This window comes from Mobula birostris, chromosome 28 (assembly GCF_030028105.1).
Source record: "Mobula birostris isolate sMobBir1 chromosome 28, sMobBir1.hap1, whole genome shotgun sequence".
Classification (NCBI taxonomy): Eukaryota; Metazoa; Chordata; class Chondrichthyes; order Myliobatiformes; family Myliobatidae; genus Mobula; species Mobula birostris.
The window spans coordinates 10057292-10078555 of NC_092397.1; the positions used below are offsets into that span (position 1 = coordinate 10057292).

Sequence of the window (21264 nt, forward strand, 5' to 3'; positions counted from 1 at the left end):
CCCTGACCAATCAAGAATCTATCAACCTTTACCTTAAATATACATGAAGACTTGGCCTCCACAACTGCCTGTGGCAAAGAATTCCACAGACACATCACTCTCTGGCTAAAGAAATTTCTCCTTATTATCGTTCTAAAAGGACAGCCCTCTATTCTGAGGCTCTGTCCTCTGGTCTTCCACTCTTGCACCTGAGGAAACGTCCTCTCCACATCCACTCCATCAAAGCCTTTCATCACCTGATAGGTTTCAATGAGGTCACCCCTCATTCTTCTGAATTCGAGTGAATACAGGCCCAGAGCCATCAAATGCTTTTCAGTACCGGAATCATTTTTGTGAACCTTCTTTGAACCCTCTCCAGTTTCAGCACATCCTTTCTAAGATAAAGGACCCAGAACTGTTCATAATACTTCAAATGAGGCCTCACCAGTGCATTATAAAGTCTCAACATTACATCCTTGCCTTGGTGTATTATGAACAGTCCTACATTCTAGTCCTCTTGAAATGAAAATTAACATTGCATTTGCCTTCCTTACCACAGACTCAACCTGCAAATTAACTTTTAGGGAATCCTGCACAAGGACTCCCAAGTCCCTCTGCACCTCAGTTTTTTTGTATTTTCTCGCCACTTAGAAATTATTCTACTCCCATTTCTTCTGCCAAAGTGCATGACCATACACTTCCCGAGACTGTGTTCCATTTGTCACTTTTTTGCCCATTTTCCCAGCCTGTCTAAGTCCTTCCATAGCCTCTCTACTTTCTCAAAACCAACTGCCTCTCAACCTATCTTCATATCGTTGCAAACTTTGCAACAAAGGCATTAATTCCACCATTCAAATCATTGACAGTTAATGCAAAATTAATCGGTCCAAACACAGACTCCATGGAACACCACTAGTCACTGGTAGCCAACCAGAAAAGGCTCCCTTTATTCCCACTCTTTGCCACCTACCCATCAGCTACAGCTATATCCATGCTAGAATCTTTCCTGTAATACCATGGGCTCATAACTTGTTAAGTTGCCTCATGTGTGGCATCTTGTCAAAGGCTTTCTGGAAATCCAAGTAGACAACATCACCTGAATCTCCTTCGTCTTTCCTGTTTGTTATTTCTTCAAAGAATTCCAGCAGATTTGTCAGGCAAGATGTTCCCTTGATGGAACCATGCTGACTATGGCCTATTTTATCATGTGCCTTCAAGTACCCCGACGCCTCATCCTTAATAATTGACTCCAACATCTTCCCAACCACTGAGATCAGACTAACTGGCCTATAGTTTCTTTCTTGTGCCCCTCTTCCTTCTTCGAGAGTGGCAATTTTCCAGACTTCTGGATCCACTCCGAAGTCTAGTGATTCTTGAAAGACCATTACTAATGCCTCCATAATCTCTTAGCCACCTCTTTCAGAACCCTGGGGTGTACACCATCTGGTCCAGGTGACTTAGCCACATTCAGACCTTTCAGTTTCCCAAAAAATGGTAACTTCACACACTTCATGACCCCTGAACTGGAACTTCCACCATACTGCTAGTGCCTTCCACAGTGAACACTAATGCAAAATACTCATTCAGTTCGTTCGCCATTTCGTTGTCACCCTCTACTACTTCTCCAGCATTGGTTTCCAGTGGTCTGATATCTACTTTCAACTCTTTTACACTTTATGTATCAGAAGAAACTTTTGGTTTTCTTTTTAATATTATTGGCTAGCTTACTTTCATATTTCATCTTTACCTTCTTATTGACTTTTTTAGTTGCCTTCCGTTGGTTTTTAAAATCTTCCCAATCCTCTAACTTCCCACTAATTTTTGCTCTATTATAAGCCCTCTCTTTTGCTTTTATTTTGACTTTGACCTCTCTTGTTAGCCACTGTTGTGTCATCTTGCCTTTAGAATACTTCTTCCTCTTTGGGATATTTATATCCTGTGCCTTCCAAATTGCTTCCAGAAATTCCAGCCATTGCTGTCCTGCCGTCATCCCTGCCAGTGTTCTTTTTCATTCAATTCTAGCCAATTCCTCTCTCATGGCTCTGTAATTCTCTTGACTCCACTATAATAATGATGCATCTGACTTTAGCTTCTCCTTCTCAAATTTCAGGGTGAATTCGATCACTTTCCCCAAGGTTTCTTTTACCTTAAACTCTCTCATCAATTCTGGTCCATTGCACAACACCCAATCCAAAATAGCTGATTCCCCAGTGGGCTCAAACACGAGCTGCTCTAAAAAGCCATCCCGTAGGCATTCTAAAAATTCCCCCTCTTGGAATCCAGTACCAACCTGATTTTCCCTACCTGCATATTGAATTCCCCCATGACAATTAAAACATTGCCCTTTTGGCATATATTTTCTACCTCCCATTGTAATTTGTACACCACATCATTACCACTGTTTGGAGTCTGTATGCAACTCCCATCAGGGTCGTTTAACTCTTGCAGTTCCTTAGCTCTATCCACAACGATTCAACACCTTCTGACCCTATGTCACCTCTTTCTAATGATTTGATTAGATTTGATTTACCAAACGAGCAATTTCACCCTCTCTGCCTTCCTGCCTGTCCTTTCGATACAATGCATATCCTTCGATGTTAAGCTTCCAGCTGTAATCTTCTTTCAGCCATGATCCAGTGATACTGACAGCATTATATATACCAGTCTGTAACTGTACTACATCTACCTTATTCTGTATACTGCACACATTCAAATATAACACTTACAGTCCTGTATTCAACCTTTTCGATTTGTCCGCCTTTTACGTTGCAATTCATCCTGCTGACTGTAATTTTGCCCTATCAACAGCCTCGCCTCACTACACATTGCCTCTGTTTGTAAACCAGCTACCTCATCTTCAGCACCATCATCCGCCTTTCCTATGATACTTCTTGCATTGAAATATACACAGCTCAGGACTCTAGTCACACCGTGCTTAATCTTTTGATTGTAACTTTGTCTGAGGTCTTACCAACACCTGCCTCCACAACCTCTCCACTAACTGTCCTGGCGCGCTGGTTCCCAGCCCCCTGCAACTCCACCGTGCAGCAGTAACAAACCTTCCCGCCCCAGCTCAGGTTCTGCACAGGTCCCACCTTCTTTGGAAGAGGGCCCAACGATCCAACAATGTTATGCCTTCCCTCCTGCACCAAACTCCTCAGACAGGTATTAAACTGTATAATCTTCCCAGCTCTGGCCTCACCAGCACGTGGCATGGGCAGCAATCCTGACGTCACAACACTGGAGGGCCAGTCTGTTGTAGTGAGTGCAGTCTTCTTTGCTGCTTCCTGTCGGGGGGAGCGGCATTGGTGCTGGTGATACAAAGCGACTAAATAAACTCATCAAAAAGGCTGGATCCGCCCTTAGCTATGACCCAGAGTTAGCGGCAAGGAGAAGGTCACTAAACAAACTGTTATCCCTCATGGACAATCAGGGACATCCTCTCCATGACCTACTGAATAAGCAGTGGAGCACCCTCATGAACAGGCTCATTCAACTCTGCTGCCACAAGGATCGTCACAGAGAATCTTTCCTACCAAATGCAATAAGCACATACAACAGTTCATCTCTGTGCGACAAAAGAACGCACATCATAGTACAATGGCCTCTTGTTTTATTATTTCATACATTATTATTGCACATTGGTAAATTATTATTGTGTATATTATTATTATTATGTACTTGGAGGGAGGGGAAGATGGCGGCGCGACGCAGCGCACGCGGCCGTTCCGAATGAATATCATATGTGTTAACTAGGGGACCCTGCACAATCCGGATTTGATGGAGACGGACGTGAGAAGCACGGAGGAACATCTGGAGAAAACTTCTGAAATGCCCGCTTCGCTGCCGCCGCTACTGTGTGATCGAGAATCTCCGGAGGGGAAGGCCCCAAATCCTCGGCCTTGCCTATTGCCGGGGCCGGGGTCGAAGCGCTCGGTGCACGGTGTCGGAGAGCTGGTCGGAGGCTCGGAGTTTTCGGACAGACTCGGAGTCAGACTGTGGTCGGATGCTTCCAGGATGCTGCATTGGCAAGTTGGCGGCACTGGAGGTTCACCGTCTGCGTGAGATGATGGGACTTTCGAGAAACTTTGAGACTTTTACCGTGCCCATGGTCTGTTCTTATCAAATTACGGTATTGCTTTGCACTGTTGTAACTATATGTTATAATTATGTGGTTTTGTTAGTTTTTCAGTCTTGGTTTGTCATGTGTTTCTGTGATATCATTCTGGAAAAACATTGTATCATTTCTTAATGCATGCATTACTAAATGACAATAAAAGAGGACTACGTGTCCTCATAATCTAATCTAATTATTAGTTATTATTATTATTGCCAGGTGCACTTTTAAATGTTGCTGCTGTAACAAAATAATATCCCACTCGGGATCAATACTTATTATTACTTTACAGTCCTGCTGAAGAGCCTCGGCCTGAAATGTCAACTATACTTTTTTTTTCCATAGATGCTGCCTGGCCTGCTGAGCTTCCCCAGCATTTTGTATGTGTTGCTTGGATTTCCAGATTTTCTCGTGCTAGTAATGCCTGAGGTGAGGATACTGTCTATGATGGCAGTGTAGAATTGCACCAGTATGTTCTAGGGAAGATGGAATTTTACCAGCTGCTGCAAAAAGTACGTCCTCTGCCGAGCCTTTTTGTGAATGAAGGAGATACGGTTCTCCCACATAAGGTCCTGAAAAATACTGATGCCCAGGAGTCTGAATGCAGAAACGGTGTCAACTGTTGAGTTGCCGATGATTAATGGGTAGAGAGGAGACACACTTTCCCCTGAAGTCGATATGGTTTTGAGGGCATTCAGCTCCAAGTTGTTGTGATTGCACCAGGATGTCAGCTTGTTGACTTCCTGTGAAACAGAGTTAGATCCTGCAGGACTGGTGCACGTTCCACAACCTGGGCAGCTGTGAGGGCATGGAGTGCAGACGTTTAAAACAAACTTCACTCGAGTATGATTATGAAACTCAACTAATTGGCAAGGAATCTCAGGGTCGTACATGGTGACCGATATGTACTTTGATAGTAAATTTATTTTGAACTAATTATCACCAAGTAACACACTGATTTCCTCCAAAAGGACCATAACCTTGTCGTTAGGTTTGGAGGCTTGCGTGCCTCAATGACCGGAGAGCTATATCGGCTGGAGTCAGGGCTTTATGCTTTGGCTCTTGGTAGGGTCACCCATGGTAGAGGCCAGACTAAGAGTTCCACCGGTCCTCCAGGTTCGGGGGTTCAGCTCAGGGCTAACAACCCTGACTGGCAAAACGAAACAGTTACAGAAACATGAATGAAGAATCCTCCTACATCTGAGCGCGACGGTATTCCTGAGTCTCCACCTGGGACTTGCGTGACTGACAGTAGTGAAAATCAAAAGGAAGCTACTGACATGACGAAGGAAGCCCTGAACGCCGCCAGAGATGGAGGACCCTCATCGTTGTCCTAAACGCCAGTGGCGCTGTGAGCAGTAAGAAGATATATGAAAATTTAAAACATTTCAGACCTTCGAACCGAGATCACCTTGCCATCGAAACGTTCCAGGATTAGAAAGCACGCCTTGAAATATGTCTGCCATACAGATGGCAGAAGTTAGGATTTGTCAGTAGAGATTAAGAAGTGATTAACCAGCAGCTGATACATGCACTCATCAACTCTGACATTAAATAAATAAGCTACTGCACTCCTCTCCCCAAGCATACACTTGTCAGCTGAACTCATTGCTATTTACACATGGAAAGTTCATCAGCCACGAGAAGGTCCAGAATGCAATTCTGGTTCAATCCAGTGCTGAAACTCAGATGAAGTTCAAGTTCGTCCACACAGCCCCTTTAAAGAGGATTAAATATTTATTCTGCACAGTGACTCACACCACCCCACCCCCCCTTCCTGACGTCTGCCCACTTCTGCTTCAGATCAGATCACTTGCAGAAGTTCCAAGCAATCTCATAATACTTTACAGTTAGTTTTGTCACACTGCAGGAAGCATGGGCTGAAAATTCTCCTTGCAATGTTTCAACATTTAAAAATGCCCGCATCTTCAAAGAATGAATCATCTGCAGGAGGGCATCAAATTAACCTATTCCTAACACCACTTCCGTATTGTCTAATAGTGAATGACCATTTTGGTCACTTTTGATGCGATTGCAAGACCCTTCAGGACATTGTTAATGTGGAACATCGCAAGTGCGACTCACTGATTTATTGGCGGTGAGCGGAGGCGGGTGGCGGGGGAGCTGCGTAGCCTCGGTCATGGCGAGGACCAGGCCGCAAGCCGTGGCGTCGCCTGTTTACAGCCGCCAGGAGGGAGGCATCGGAGGCGGTGTGCTCCACCAGGGGTGGTGTGGCGTGGCGTCCAGGCAGGAGTCAGCACTGTTGCCCCCTAGTGTTCGCTTGGCAGAAGACAAGATGCACTGTGGTCGACTGCAGACTTCTGCAGCATTCATGGACTCAGGGTCCTATGGCTGTATTTTACTGATACGTTTCTGTGCTTACTACCTTGCACGTGCTGTCTGTGCTTTGTGCTCTGTGACTGTTGGGACTGTGCCCCAACTTGGTCCCGAAGTACACTGTCTCATTTGGCTGGATTCATGGGCATTCATGTATGGCTGAATGACAATCAAACTTGAAATGAATTATCATGAACACTGTATACATGAGAGGTAAATGCCATCTCTCTAAATCAGGTGTACCCAAACTTTTTTTATGCCATGGGCCGCCACCATTAAGCAAAGGGTCCGTGGACCCCAAGTTGGGAAACCCTGCTCTAAGGTCATCTGTCAATTTTCCGAAGCTTTTGGCATCCAGCGTACAGATACTGGCAGGCTCCTGAGATCTCAACCCAGAGTTAGATATCAAAAGTGCAACAGTGCCAACAGCTCAAAGACTTTATACAGTTTTTACTAGTACCAGCTCCATCATGGGCACTATCCTCCCCAGCATCGAGGGCACCTTTAAAAGGCAATGCCTAAAAAAGGACCCCCTCCCCCATCATCCAGGACCTGTCCTCTTCTCATTACTACCATCAGGGACAAGGAACAGGAGTCTGAGGACACAACACTCAACATTTTTCTCCTCCACCATCAGATTTCTGAATCATCCTCGAAGACTACCTCACTGCTTTGATCTCTTCTTGCCTTTCAAGTCATTTTTTATCGCCATTTCGACCATAACTGCTGGTACAGGACACAGTAAAAAAGAGACAACATTTTTCAGGACCAGGGTGCTACATGAACAATAGAAAAACTACACAACTACGTAAAGCAACACAAAAAACTACACTAGACTACAGACCTACCCAGGACTGCATAAAGTGCACAAAACAGTGCAGGCATTACAATAAATAATAAACGAGACAATATGTACAGTAGAGGGCAGTAGGTTGGTGTCAGTCCAGGCTCTGGGTATTGAGGAGTCTGATGACTTGAGGGAAGACACTGTTACATAGTCTGGTTGTGAGAGCCTGAATACTTCGGTGCCTTTTGCCAGACGGCAGGAGGGAGAAGAGTTTGTATGAGGGGTGCGTGGGGTCCTTCATAATGCTGTTTGCTTTACGGATGCAGCGTGTGGTGTAAATCTCTAACGGAGAGAAGAGATTTTTTTTGTATTTTTCTTATCGTACCCTCAAGTTATTTCTTGTGTATTATACTGTCCTGCTGCCACAAAACAACAAATTTCACGACAGTTGTCAGTGGAAAAAAAAACAATCCTGATAGTACTCTACAGGATGTACCAGGAGATTAAACAGATACAACTTCATATCTAGCTAATAAGAAACAAGAGAAATCCAAACAGGTCAGGCAGCATCTATGGAAAAGAGTGAACAGTTGACGTTCTGGACCAAGACTCTTCATCAGGACTGGAAAGGAAGGGGGAAGACGGTGGGGGGAAGGGAAGGAGGACTAGCTGGAAGGTGATAGGTGAAGCCAGGTGGATGGGAAAGGGGCCAAGGCTGGAGAGGAAGGAATCTGAAAGGAGAGGAGAGTGGACCACGGGAGACACGGAATGAGGAGGGGACGCAGGGGGCGGTGACAGGCAGGTGGGAAGAAGTGAAAGGTCAGAGCGGGGAATAGAGGAAGCTTACAAGATACTCATTATGTATTAAACCACTTTAAAAGAAAAGAAAAAATACAATTTTCTTATGGGAGGGGGGCAGACAAGGTAGAGTCCTGGGTTTTGGTTCTAATGAAATAACTGATTAAAACCATGCGTGATAAACACTGGTAGAAAACAATCAGATGGATTTTTTTAAATAAAACCCTTTGCTCTTGCCTGCTGACTGGATCCAAAAAGCACAATAACCTGGAGACCCAGTCAATGCTTTAAACGGCATGAGAAGTCAGAAGGATGATCAGAGATTAAGGGAGCTAGGGCTTTACTCTTTGGAGAGAAGGAGGATGAGAGGAGACATGATAGAGGTGTACAAGATAATAAGAGGAATAGATAGAGTGGATAGTCAGCGCCTCTTCCCCAGGGCACCATTGCTCAATACAAGAGGACATGGCTTTAAGGTAAGGGGTGAGAAGTTCAAGGGGGATATTAGAGGAAGGTTTTTTACTCAGAGAGTGGCTGGTGTGTGGAATGCACTGCCTGAGTCAGTGGTGGAGGCAGATACACTAGTGAAGTTTAAGAGACTACTAGACAGGTATATGGAGGAATCTAAGGTGGGGGCTTATATGGGAGGCAGGGTTTGAGGGTCGGCACAACATTGTGGGCTGAAGGGCCTGTACTGTGCTGTACTAGTCTATGTTCTACGTTCTAACTCAGTGCACAAGGCGAGGACCTTTATCTGGGATCTGGCTGAAAAAAAAAATCAAAAAGGGTGTTCCCCTTTGCAGGAACTTGCAGCACAGTTGAACAACTCAGCCACTGTGCCCAAGTGGGTTGACAAAGTAATATTTATCGGGGTGGGGGGGGGGGGAGGGGGTGGTTAAGGCACTCAAATGCTCATTATAAAAGCTGGAATGATGTAAGTACTCAGCAGGTCCAACAGCATCTGTGGAGAGATGAACAGAACTGTTTCCGGTCAATAGCTGTCCGTCAAAATGGGCGTCAATGAAACTTTAACTGTTTTTCTCTCTCTCCACTGATGCCGTCTGCCTTGCGGAGTATTTCCAGTCTTTTGCTGGAACTCCTGGATGGTACCAGCGTAGAAGTATTTTTGTTCAAAGAGATACAGTCAAGGTGTAAGACCCTTCTATCCCAATGAGCCCATGTTGCCCAATTGCACTCAGGTGACCAATCAATCTACTAACCTGCACATGCTTTTGGAATGTGGGAGGAAACCGGAGCAGTCATTCTGGTCTAATTTCAGATTTCCAGCTTCTGCAATCTTTATGCTTAACGATTCAGTTGCTCAACACATTCCAGTCCTTGGTTATCTCCCTATCAACCCTGCAGCCCTAGATTGCATCAGCAAAGTGCTTACTCACTTACAGGATTACTCAGCGTCTACACGTGCGCCTGCTGAAGGGTGTGCCTGACTAGCAAACCAAAACGGTGCTACACTGCTACACTGCACCTCCTTGGCCCAGGCCGTTGAAGCTCCATGCGACCTGCCGTGTGAGATGAAGTGGCGTGGTTCGGGGGGGGGGGGGGGGGGGACGCCCCGCCAGGGTGGCGGCACAGGCAGCCATATTCATTTAAGAGACGGTTTGGTGATAGAAAGGTGTTGGGCCACGTAGGAGGAGGAATAGGTTGAAAGGTTGGCACAACATGGTGGGCCAAAGGGCCTGTATTCTTGCTGTTCTATGCTCCAGTTCACTTTCTGGACAGGAAGTGTATTTGCTCAAGCTGTTGAGCTTGTGGCTTTTATCCCTCCTGTAGGAGGAGGGTCTTTATTCCTTGGTACTGAGGAGAATGAGGGGCAACCTTATGCAAATGTCTAAACCGTACGAGAGGAAGGTGGACCTAACAGTCCTTTTCCCGGAGCAGGAGATACGGAAACTCAGAGTTTGAGTGGAAGATTTAAAATAGATCTTCATTGGCCCCAAAGGAAATTACAGTGTCACAGTAGCATTACAAATGCAGAGATATAAATGCTGGAAGAGAAGTAGAAAGAATAAAGAAAAAAGTCACCACAAACAGTCTAACAGGAGGTGGGGGGTGGGGGTCACCACTTCCCCCGCTGTAGGTTGACTCATTATAGAGCCTAACGGCCGAGGGTAAAAATGACCTCGTATCGCGCTCTTTGGAGCAGTGCAGTTGTCTTAGTCTGTTACTAAAAGTGTTCCTCTGTTCAGCCAAGGTGGCATGCAGAGGGTGAAAACACTGTCCAGAATTGCCAGGATTTTCCGTAGGGTCCTTTCTTCTACCACAGCCTCCAGTGTGTCCAGTTTGACTCCGATAACAGAGCCAGTCTTTCTAATCAGTTTACTGAGCCTGTTGGCATCACCCACATTGATGTCATTGCCCCAGCACACCACCGTGTGGAAGATTGAACTAGCAACAACAGACTGGTGGAACATGTGAAGGAGAGGCCTGCACACTCCAAAGGACCTCAGTCTCCTCAGGAAGTCGAGGCAACTCTGACCCTTCTTGTACACAGCCTCTGTGTTGGTGCTCCACTCAAGTCTACCATTGGACCAGAGGGGGCTACTTTTGTCACAGAGCAGGTGGTGAATGCATAGAACAGGCTGTCGTAAGAAGTGTTGAGACAGCTACAATAATATCATTTCAGAAGCACTTGGACAGGTACATGGAAAGGGGGTGGGGGGGGCCTGGAGGGATATGGGCTGAACAGAGGAAATTGGGACGAGCTGGGACTTTGTGGGGAGATCACACCTCACTGCTGTGCAAATTGTTCTGATATTCCTGACTGGTTGGGCTGCTGACCACATGACCAGCACAAAGCCATGTCGTTATCGCGTTCCAGAGTGGGAAAAATGTTCGGTACTGACCAGCAGTTCGCCCGACAGCACCTCGAGCAGTCGGATTAGCATCCGCCCATCCCTCAAGTCCGTGTACAGGTCTGTGATCCGGCAGGTTACTCTTGCCAAGTGCGAATTCACCCATTTTGTGAAGGTTTTCTTCTGGACTGCCTCGCGCTCGTCTGAAAGAAGAAACAGCAGGGGTCATTTCATCAGAATGCTTCACAAACAAAAGATCTGAGCTACCATCAGATTACAATGTTGTGAAATTTGTTTAACTTTGCAGTAGCAGTACAATGCAATACATGATAATATGGAGAAAACTAAATCTGAATTAAAGTATATATACGCATGTCAAATAGTTAAATAAGTCGTGCAAAAATAGAAGTTAAAAAGTAGTGAGGTAGTGTTCACGGGTTCAATATCCATTCAGAAATTGGACGGCAGAGTGGAAGAAGCTGTTCCTGAATCATTGAGTGTGTGCCTTCAGGCTCCTGTACCTCCTTCCTGATGGTAGCAATGAGAAGAGGGCATGTCCTGGGTGATGGGGTCCTTAATGATGGACGCCGCCTTTCTGAGACACCGCTCCTTCAAGATGTCCTGGATACTACGGAGGCTGGTGCCCATGATGGAGCTGACTGAGTTTACAACTTTCTGCAGCTTACCTCAGTTCTGTGCAGTAGCCCCACCCCACCCCGCCCCCCCCCCATACCAGACGGTGATGCAGCCAGTCAGAATGCTCTCCATGGTACAGCTGCAGAAACGTCCAAGTGTCTTTGGTGCCATATAAAATCTCAACTCCTATTGAAATATGGCCGCTGTCTTGCCTTCTTTGTAACTGCATTGATATGTTGGGGCCAGGTTAGGTCCTCAGAGATATTAACACCCAGGAACTTGAAATTGCTCGCTCTCTCCATTTCTGCTCTCTCTCTGAGGATTGGTGTGTCTTCCCTTGTCTTACTCCTTCTGAAGTCCACAATCAGTTCTTTGGCCTTAATGACACTGAGTGCATTTATAACACTTATAAAAGAAAAACTTTAACTGATAGAAAATATAGAAATAGGCAGCCAATCCTTCAACATTTGAAAACGATTGTCTTATTGGTTTCAAAGCTGCTACCAATACTTGGGGCATTCCCATCCTGATGAGATCTTCTCAGTTCTGCAGAGTCACTGGTCAATACGCGGTTGCTTGATGTACTTTGCACTGCAGGAACAGAGCAGCATAGTTGGGGTAGGTACATGGAAGGTTATGGTCCCAGTGAGGGTCGATGGGAATGTGCAGTTTAAATGGTCCAGTATGGACGAGATGGGCTGTAGGATCTGTTTCTGTGCTGTGCTTCTCTATGACTGTATGCTATCAGATTCCCTCCTCTTCAGCCTTTTACCTCCTAACCTCCAAGCCTCTATGGACGTGTGGTGGAAAGTGTGCTGACTGGCTGCATTACGGCCTGGATAGGAACACCAATGCCTTGGAACGGTAAATCCTACAAAAGATAGTGGATTCGGCCCAGTACATCACGGGTAAAGCCCTCCCAACCACTGAGAACATCTAGGTGAAACGCTGTCGTGGGAAAGCAGCATCCATCATCAGAGACCCCCACCACCCAAGGCCGTGCTCTCTCCTCACTGCCGCCATCAGGTAGAAGGTGCAAGAGCCTCAGGACTCGCACCACCAGGTTCAGGAACAATTACTACCCCTCAACCATCACGGGATAAGTACACTCATTCTACTTCTGATGCTCCCACAACCGACGGCCTGACCTTCAGGACTCTTTTTACCTTGTTATTTCATGCCCTGGTTAATTATTGCTCTTTTCTTATAAGTGCATTTGCACCATTTGCTGTTCATTGATCCTGTTTACAGTTACTATTCTAGAGATTTGCTGAGTATGCCTGTATACGCTCTGATAATACATTTTACTTTGAACCTTTCCCACCTATCACCTCCCAGCTTCTTACTTCAATCCCTACTCCCACCTCACTTGGCTTCACCTATCACCAGCCGGCTTGTACTCTTCCTCCCGCTTCCTCCTACCTTCTTTGCCTGGCTTCCGCACCCTTCCTTTCCAGCGCCCAAAGTATCAGCCTTCCAACCTTCTCCACAGGTGCTGCCTGACCTGCTGAGGTCCTCCAGCAGTTTGTGTGCCTCTCGCTCTGGTTTTCCAACATCCGCAGAACCTCTTGTGTTTATCGCATCCAGCCAATGACATGAGGTTTTAAGTGACGGCCTCCTTTCCTGTTGCCTTGCAAGGAGCTTAGCTATTTTGTTCCCAGTTTCACGGATCGTCGCACACCATCCTAATCCATACCAGCCCTGGAGGGGGTTATCAGTTTGGACATCAATTTCACCGGAGTGCATCTGAAGGCCCCTTTCTGCAAAATCAACCTTGCTTCCCTGTTTTGGGTCTTGATGATTCAGTTTTGTTCCCTATGATACTCTGCTTTTGCTTTTTTCCCTCAAATAACGATCAAATCTTGGTTTTATAGTCACGTCTATATTGAAACATCAAAACAATGAAATGCATTGTTTGCATCAATGACCAACACAATCCGAGGATGTCCTGGGGGCAGCCCGCTGGCGTCGCCACATGTGCAACAACAACATAGCATGCCCACAACTTACTAACCCAACCAGTACGCTTTTGGACTGTGGGTGGAAACCACAGCACCCAGAGGAAACCCACACAGTCATGGGGAGAACATACAAACCCCTTACAGCAGGGGTCCCCAACCTTCTTCTGCACCGTGGACCAGTTTAATATTGACGATATTCTTGCGGACCGGCCGACCGGGGGGGTGGAGTGTTCAAGTAGGGTTAAGCTCACCTCAACATGTCTTTTACAGTTAGAGTTGCCAACTTTCTCACTTCCAAATAAGGGACAAAAGTAGCAGTCAAATCCTGGGACACTTTACCCCGAGAAAGACTACCATGACCATGAAGCCTTGCGCGGGCACCTGTGTGAACATGCGCGTACGTGCCAATTTTTTCCCCCACAAATCGGTTTCCCCTTCATCTTCGCGACTATACTGTACATACATTATTTCTACTTTATATAGGTTGTGTATTTATCATATCATTCCTGCTTTTACTATATGTTAGTGTCATTTATTTTCGGTTTTATGTGTTATTCGATATGATTTGTTAGGTTATTTTTTGGGTCTGGGAACGCTCAAAAAATTTTCCCATATAAATTAATGGTAATTGCTTCTTCGCTTCACGCCATTTCGGCTTACGAACGGTTTCATAGGAACGCTCTACCTTAGCGGGGGAAATACGGGACAAACCAATTTAGCCCAATATACGGGATGTCCCGGCAAATACGGGACAGTTGGCAACCCTATGTTCAAGTTCAACAGTGCGTGACAGGGAACGAGGAAAGGTGCAGCTGACTCATATCGTTTCCTCACGGCCCGGTAGCACATGCTTCGCAGCCCAGTGGTTGGGGACTGCTGCCTTATGGACAGCAGTGGGAGCCGAACCCCGACCTTCACGTTACCGGTGCTATACAGTATGGAGCAGAGAGAAAGAGAGAAGCAAGCATGACAGTGCCAACAGGAAGTATTATGCACATAACAAACAGCCCGAGATCTGGAAAAGACAAGAATTCGTAGGACAGGAATATGTTTTTGACAGGAAAACTACCCACAAGCTAGCCCAAACCAGAACCCACACTTTGGGTCTTCTGACATTTCTGAGGCAGCCGGACTGGGTAATGCCACTGAGAATGCTCAGATTTCTTATTGTCTCTGGATAAAAAAATGCTTTAGATCCAAAATAGAAACAGAAAGCACTGGAAATCAGAGCAAAAATCTGGTTTAATATCACTGACAATGTCGTGAAATTTGTTGTTTTCCAGTAGCGATGCAGTCCAATACATAAAAGACTATAATTTACAGTAAGCTATATTCTTACCTTTATACCCTATTGTAAGTTAGCTTTTATTTATTTAATTTATTGATTAAATTAATAATTACTATTTTATAAATATTTACTTTGATAATAAATGTACCTTGAACACTAGTGAGATAGTGTTTAGCAGGTCAGGCTGAGTATAACAAAATTAAATAAACTGTTTTTTTTGCTGTCTCTGTGTATCCGGTGTTTGAGGGTCTTTCGGGTTTTTGTTTTGGGGGCTACCTGTAAGGGCACAAATCTCAAGGTTGTAATGATGTACACACACCTTGAGAATAAACGTACTTTGAACTTTGGAAAAACAGTGAGGTAGTGTTCAGGAGATCAGGCTGAGTGACGTGCGGAAAGAGGAAGAGTTAATGTCTCAGTGGCAGGATCTTTCATCGCGACTGAGAAAAACGAGTTCGACGCTGTGGCAGTGCAGATGAAACAGAACGACAACACTCTTTCCTTCTCTGCTGCGTCTTACACAAGCCGCTCAGCACTCATCGTTATATAGAAAAGCACACAAAGGGATCATTTTGTTCATTTGATCATCTGCTTCAATTGAAACCGCAGAATGTCTACAGTGCAAAAAGATTGAATTAATATCCCATTCAGTGATTTAATACCATGAAATCTATACAAGAACAATAGGAAGTTAACACAGACATATATTGTACAGAAAAGTAATCTGTGTTACTTTTCCCCAAATGATGCTGGTTAATGGGTGATGGGGTGGAGATGCGTCACTAGCAAAGGAGGTGTAAGGCGTTCCTTCCCTCCGCTAACTTGCAGGTCACCCTTGGGCAAGGTGTAGCACCTGCTTAGCACCCCCCCCCCCACCCCGATCAGGGTCACGTGAACCCATGGGGGCAGGTGGAGGATGGTAGTACGAGCAGCCGGTGCGTATCACAAGTCCTGGTTATGTGACCACTGACGCCTGGCAGACAACCTCTGAGGAGTATTGATAATGGCTGGGGCCACCCATCTTGGAAAGACACTGCCCAGAAGGCAGCGATGGCAAACCACTGCTGTAGACAAATTTGACAAGAACGATCATGGTCATGGAAAGACCATGATCGCCCACGTCAGGCAACACGGCACACAGCGAATGAGCTGGCTAACAGATTATAGCTAACGTATATTACAAAGACAGCATGAAGAAAGGCAAATGTAATGTTTGCATTTGTATCAAGAGCACGAGAATATAAAAGCAAGGATGTAAAAGCAAGGTTGCAACAAGACCTGGGTGTCATTATACACCAGTCATTGAAAGTGGGCATGCAGGTACAGCAGGCGGTGAAAAAGGTGAATGGTATGCTGGCATTCATAGCAAGAGGATTCGAGTACAGGAGCAGGGAGGTACTACTGCAGTTGTACAAGGCCTTGGTGAGACCACACCTGGAGTATTGTGTGCAGTTTTGGTCCCCTAATCTGAGGAAAGACATCCTTGCCATAGAGGGGGTACAAAGAAGGTTCACCAGATTGATTCCTGGGATGGCAGGACTTTCATATGATGAAAGACTGGATCGACTAGGCTTATACTCGCTGGAATTTAGAAGATTGAGGGGGGATCTTATTGAAATGTATAAAATTCTAAAGGGATTGGACAGGCTAGATGCAGGAAGATTGTTCCTGATGTTGAGGAAGTCCAGAACGAGGGGTCACAGCTTGAGGATAAAGGGGAAGCCTTTTAGGACCGAGATGGGGAAAAACTTCTTCACACAGAGAGTGGTGAATCTGTGGAATTCTCTGCCACAGGAAACAGTTGAGGCCAGTTCATTGGCTATATTTAAGAGGGAGTTAGATATGGCCCTTGTGGCTAAAGGGATCAGGGGGTATGGAGGGAAGGCTGGTACAGGGTTCTGAGTTGGATGATCAGCCATGATCGTACTGAATGGCGGTGCAGGCTCGAAGGGCCGAATGGCCACCTCCTGCACCTATTTTCTATGTTTTCTATGCTTCTATGTAATGCTGAAGCCTGACAAGGCACTGGTCAGGCCATATTTGGAGTATTATGGGCAGTTCCGGGCCCCTTATCTAAGAAATGATATGCTGACGCAGGAGAGAGTCAAGAGGAGATATACGAGAATGGTCTCAGGATTGAATAGGTTAACGTATGATAAGCATTTGATTGCTCAGGACCTGTTTAGAATGAGGAGTGTTGTGTATTTAATATGTGAGTAATATTGTAAATACATTTTTGATTAAGCTTCCTTTATTTGTTTACATAATTATGGGTTATACGTAAAAATAGGTGAATTGCATATGGCTTGGCGCTGCCAGGTGATAAAGTCAACACGAAGTTTGACTCACATTTCGGACCCCTGCGTCTTCTGTTAAATTAGTTTAAAATTTTGAAATGACTAAACCTAACAGAGGATCTCGCAGAAACCTATCGGTTATTGAAATGCAACACACATAAAAGTTGCTGGCGAACGCAGCAGGCCAGGCAGCATCTATAGGAAGAGGTACAGTCGACGTTTTGGGCCGAGACCCTTCGTCAGGACTAACTGAAAGAAGAGCTAGTAAGAGATTTGAAAGTGGGAGGGGGAGGGGGAGATCCGAAATGATAGGAGAAGACCGGGGGGGGGGGGGGGCAGGGATGGATCTCCTATCATTTCCGATCTCCCCCTCCCCCCACTTTCAAATCTCTTACTAGCTCTTCTTTCAGTTAGTCCTGACGAAGGGTTTCGGCCCGAAACGTCGACTGTACCTCTTCCTAGAGATGCTGCCTGGCCTGCTGCGTTCACCAGCAACTTTTATGTGTGTTGCTTGAAATTCCAGCAGCTGCAGATTTCCTCGTGTGTGGGTTATTGAAATGTCCAGGTGGAGTGGGTGTGGAGAGGCTGTGGTTGGGCTCGGTCATTCTCCGACATTGGCAATTTACTTGCAAACGCTTTGTGGGGACGTCATCACCGTGCTGTTCTTTGTGGCGTGTCCTCCGAATGCTTAGCTGTCTCCAATAGTGGGAGAGTCTATGACTAGAGGGCACTGCCTCAGAATACAAGGGCATCCCTTTAAAACAGAGATGAGGAAGAATTTCTCTACCCAGAGGGTGGTGAATCTATGCAACAGCTGTGGAAGGCAAGTTATTGAGTATATTTAAAATAGAGGTTGATTGGCTCCTGATTAGTAAGAGTGTCAAAGGTTACGTGGAGAGGGCGGGAGAATAGGGTTGAGAAGAACAGAAATGACAGAACAGCCGTGCAGATTCGATGTGCCGAATGGCCTAATTCTGCTTCTATATCTTATAGTCTAAAGTAAATATCTGCAGAGTGTTTAAAATTGCTATCAGAGTTCTCTTCAATTAGAGTGTAGCACAGTGATCAATAGAGATTCAGCCCAACGGGAAGAAATAGAGACATCCCACCTTCGCTGCTGCCTCCAAACACCTTTTTACAAGTGCCGCTTTCACTTCTAGACTCAAAATCTTCAATACAAAGAATGAGAAGCTTAAAGTTACCCATCTACCGCCTGTGGATTGATTTGGGACCCCCCCCCCCCCCGCCAAATCAGCTTCTGTTGAGACTGAGAAAGTCGTCACAGTCCGCGAGTCAATCGTAGTTCTCAGAAGCAACTAGATGATAAAGTCGAATGAGAGAGAAGAAAAAAGAAACGTGCATGAGCATAGTTAAAGATTGGGATAATGGTGTGGTTCTTCAAACGAGGTGATAAGATAATCAGAATTTCCTAGTTATGTGCCTGCCATATTAGTGCGGGAGCGCACTGCTAATGTACTGCAGAGACAGTGACAGATCTGGGAACTGGCAATGACAAGATAGGCAGAACAAATGCCCTTCTGAAATATCAGTGATTCACTCAAACTCTCTCAAGGGCAGTGGGTCCTTTCTCTTCCCATCCACCTACCTTCATCCTCATCTAGCTTCACCTGTCACCTTCCACCTTGTAAGCCTTCCCCTGCCCCTCACCTTCGCGTTCTGGCTCCTGCCCCCGTCCTTTCCATCCCTGCTGGAGGGCCTGTGACGTCGACTCTATTCCCCTCCACTCATACCGCCTGACCCGCTCAGTACCTCCACCATTTTGTGTGTGTGTTACTCCTTTCTCTTTATCCTGTTAAACCTTCTTCGCTGTACAAACACAATTAAACCTCACCTCCGCTCACTGCTCTGGGCTCCGCAACAATTATTCCGCTTTGCTCTGAACTGGGGCTAAGGTTGCGGCCTGCTACGGGCTCCACAGTGTTTACTCTGCTATGCTCTGAACTGAGGCTGAGGCTGAGGCCTGCTCTGGGCTTCACGTCTGAGGACTCAGTTCTGTTCTAAATGCTATTTGCTTATTTTACTGCTTGCACGATTTGTTTTATTTCTCTCTGCATTTTGAGTGTTTGTTGATCTTTTTCAAGGGTTCTTTTGGGTTTCTTTGTTCTGTGGCTGCCTGTAAGCAGATGAATCTCAAGGTTGTCTAATGTATGCAAAGCTTGATGATAAAATGTACGTTGAACTTCTAAGTCTTTGCAGAGGAGATTAATGAGGGCATTGCCAAAGCTGGAGGATTTTAGCAAGAAGAAACCAGCTCATAAATCTCCTCTGCGACTCTCTCATGCCTTTGCTGTCCTGTACGCAGTATTCCAGCTGTGGCTGTGTGCTCCCTAAGCTCCAGTATTTATTGATTTGTTGAGAAACAGCACGGACAAGGCCCCTCCGGCCCTTCAAGCTGCGCTGCCCAGCCATCACTCAATTTAATCCTAACCTAATCTTTGGACTGTAGGAGGAAACCCACGTGGTCACCGGGAGAACGTACAAACTCCTTAAGGGCAGGGGCGGGAATTGAACCCAGATCGCCAGTAGCCACCATGTTACCGTGCCTCCCTGCTCTCGTGCTCCATGCCTCGGCCAGAAAATCATCTCAAGTTGATGGTGCTCTTGAACATCAGAGCTGAGCTGTTCTTACAATTACATTCAACACAAGGAGGCCGTGACATATTTCAGATCAGCAATCATCATCCTCCCCAATGAACAAGCAGCACATGAGCACGTTTGGGTCTTTTACAATATTCCAGTGGCCACACCGCATAATTGAAGTGAAATTCAGTGTCTGAATTTGAGCTGTTGTTTACTGCCTACCCACACAATCTCACATCAGGGCCAAAGATAGTTTCTTTTAAAAAAAACACCATCTGTCAATGCAAATGCTCTAAGCTTTATTCTCAGTTGCATCACCAAACTATGGTGGGGGAGCCTAAGACCAGAGGAGACAGCTTCAGAATAGAGTGGAGTCTTTTTCTAATAACAGTGATGAGGAGGAATTTCTTTAGCCAAAGAATGGCAAACCTGTGGAACTCGTTACCACAGGTGGCTGTGGAAGCCAAGACATCGGGTATATTTAAGGCAGGGGTTGACAGATTCCTGATTAGTCAGGGCATAAAGGGATACCGGGAGATTGAAGACAAGAGATTTGGGTTGAGAGGGAAAATGGATCAGCCATGATGAAATGGCGGAGCAGACTCAATAGGCCAAATGGCCTAATTCTGCTCCTATATCCTATGGTCTAAATGAAGGTGTTACATTTAGAACATTATTTTCTATTGATCCCTCTCCCATGAATGCCAGCAGCTTTATTTTATCGGAAGCTCGAGGAGATTTGGTACGTCACCAAAGACTAGCAAATTTCTTCTGACGTACCAAGGAGAGCATTCTAACTGGCCACATCACAGTCTGGTATGGAGGGGCCGACGCACAGGATTGAGAAAAGCTGCAGAGGGGCTGTAGACCGCCACGGTTGAGGACTTAAAGAGATGATGCCTCAAGAAGATGGCATCCATCAGTGAAAACATTCACCACCTGGGACATGCCCTCTTCTCATAGCTACCATCAGAGAGGAGGTACAGAAGCCTGAGACACACATTCAACATTTCAGGCACAGCTTCCTCCCCTCCACTGTCAGATTTCTGAACAGTCCATGTTCTGAATTTTTCTGGCTTCAGGCAGACCATCTACCTTCTGTAGACTGTGAGCCTTCACGGTTTCAGTGCGCCCTCCATCAACAAAGCACATCAGGGAGGTGATCGAGTGGGGAAATTACACGCACACAAGGATGGACGTAAACAGCAGTCTTGCTCATAATGTCCACATCCCATAAAACAAGAGGAGAACCTCATCTGACAATCACTGGAGGCAGACCCCTCCACCTTTCAACTGGTGATGAAAACTTTGATTATTATCAATGTATATGTAAATTAAACAACCTTGAGATTTGTCTGCTTACATCCACCACAAAACAAGAAACCCAAAAGAAACCAACTTAAAAAGACCAACAACCAATGCACAGAGAGAGAGGAAAAAAAACACAGATTATGCGAGCAATGAAAGCAAGCAACAGCTTTCAGAACTAGATTGAGTCCATTGACCCGGAGCCCAGAGCAGTCAAAGTTGACTCACAGCCTCAGTTCATCGCACAGCGGGGCGCATCACCATGGAGCTCGCAAATACAGAGCCTGGAGCAGCCAGAACAGTCTCACAGGCTCAGCGCCGCGGAGAGAGGACTAAACGTCG

The 21264-nt window shown here is 45.8% G+C and overlaps 1 protein-coding gene across 5 annotated transcripts in view; it reads right to left on the bottom strand.

Annotated features, from left to right (window-relative positions):
* Positions 1-21264, bottom strand: part of LOC140189258 (spectrin beta chain, non-erythrocytic 1-like) — a 464253-nt gene that overhangs the window by 157465 nt on the left and 285524 nt on the right. For all 5 annotated transcript variants that reach the window (XM_072245944.1, XM_072245948.1, XM_072245947.1 and 2 more), the window contains one exon: positions 10883-11034. In XM_072245944.1, coding sequence (XP_072102045.1) covers positions 10883-11034 — 152 coding nt within the window. The remainder of the gene's footprint in view (positions 1-10882; positions 11035-21264) is intronic.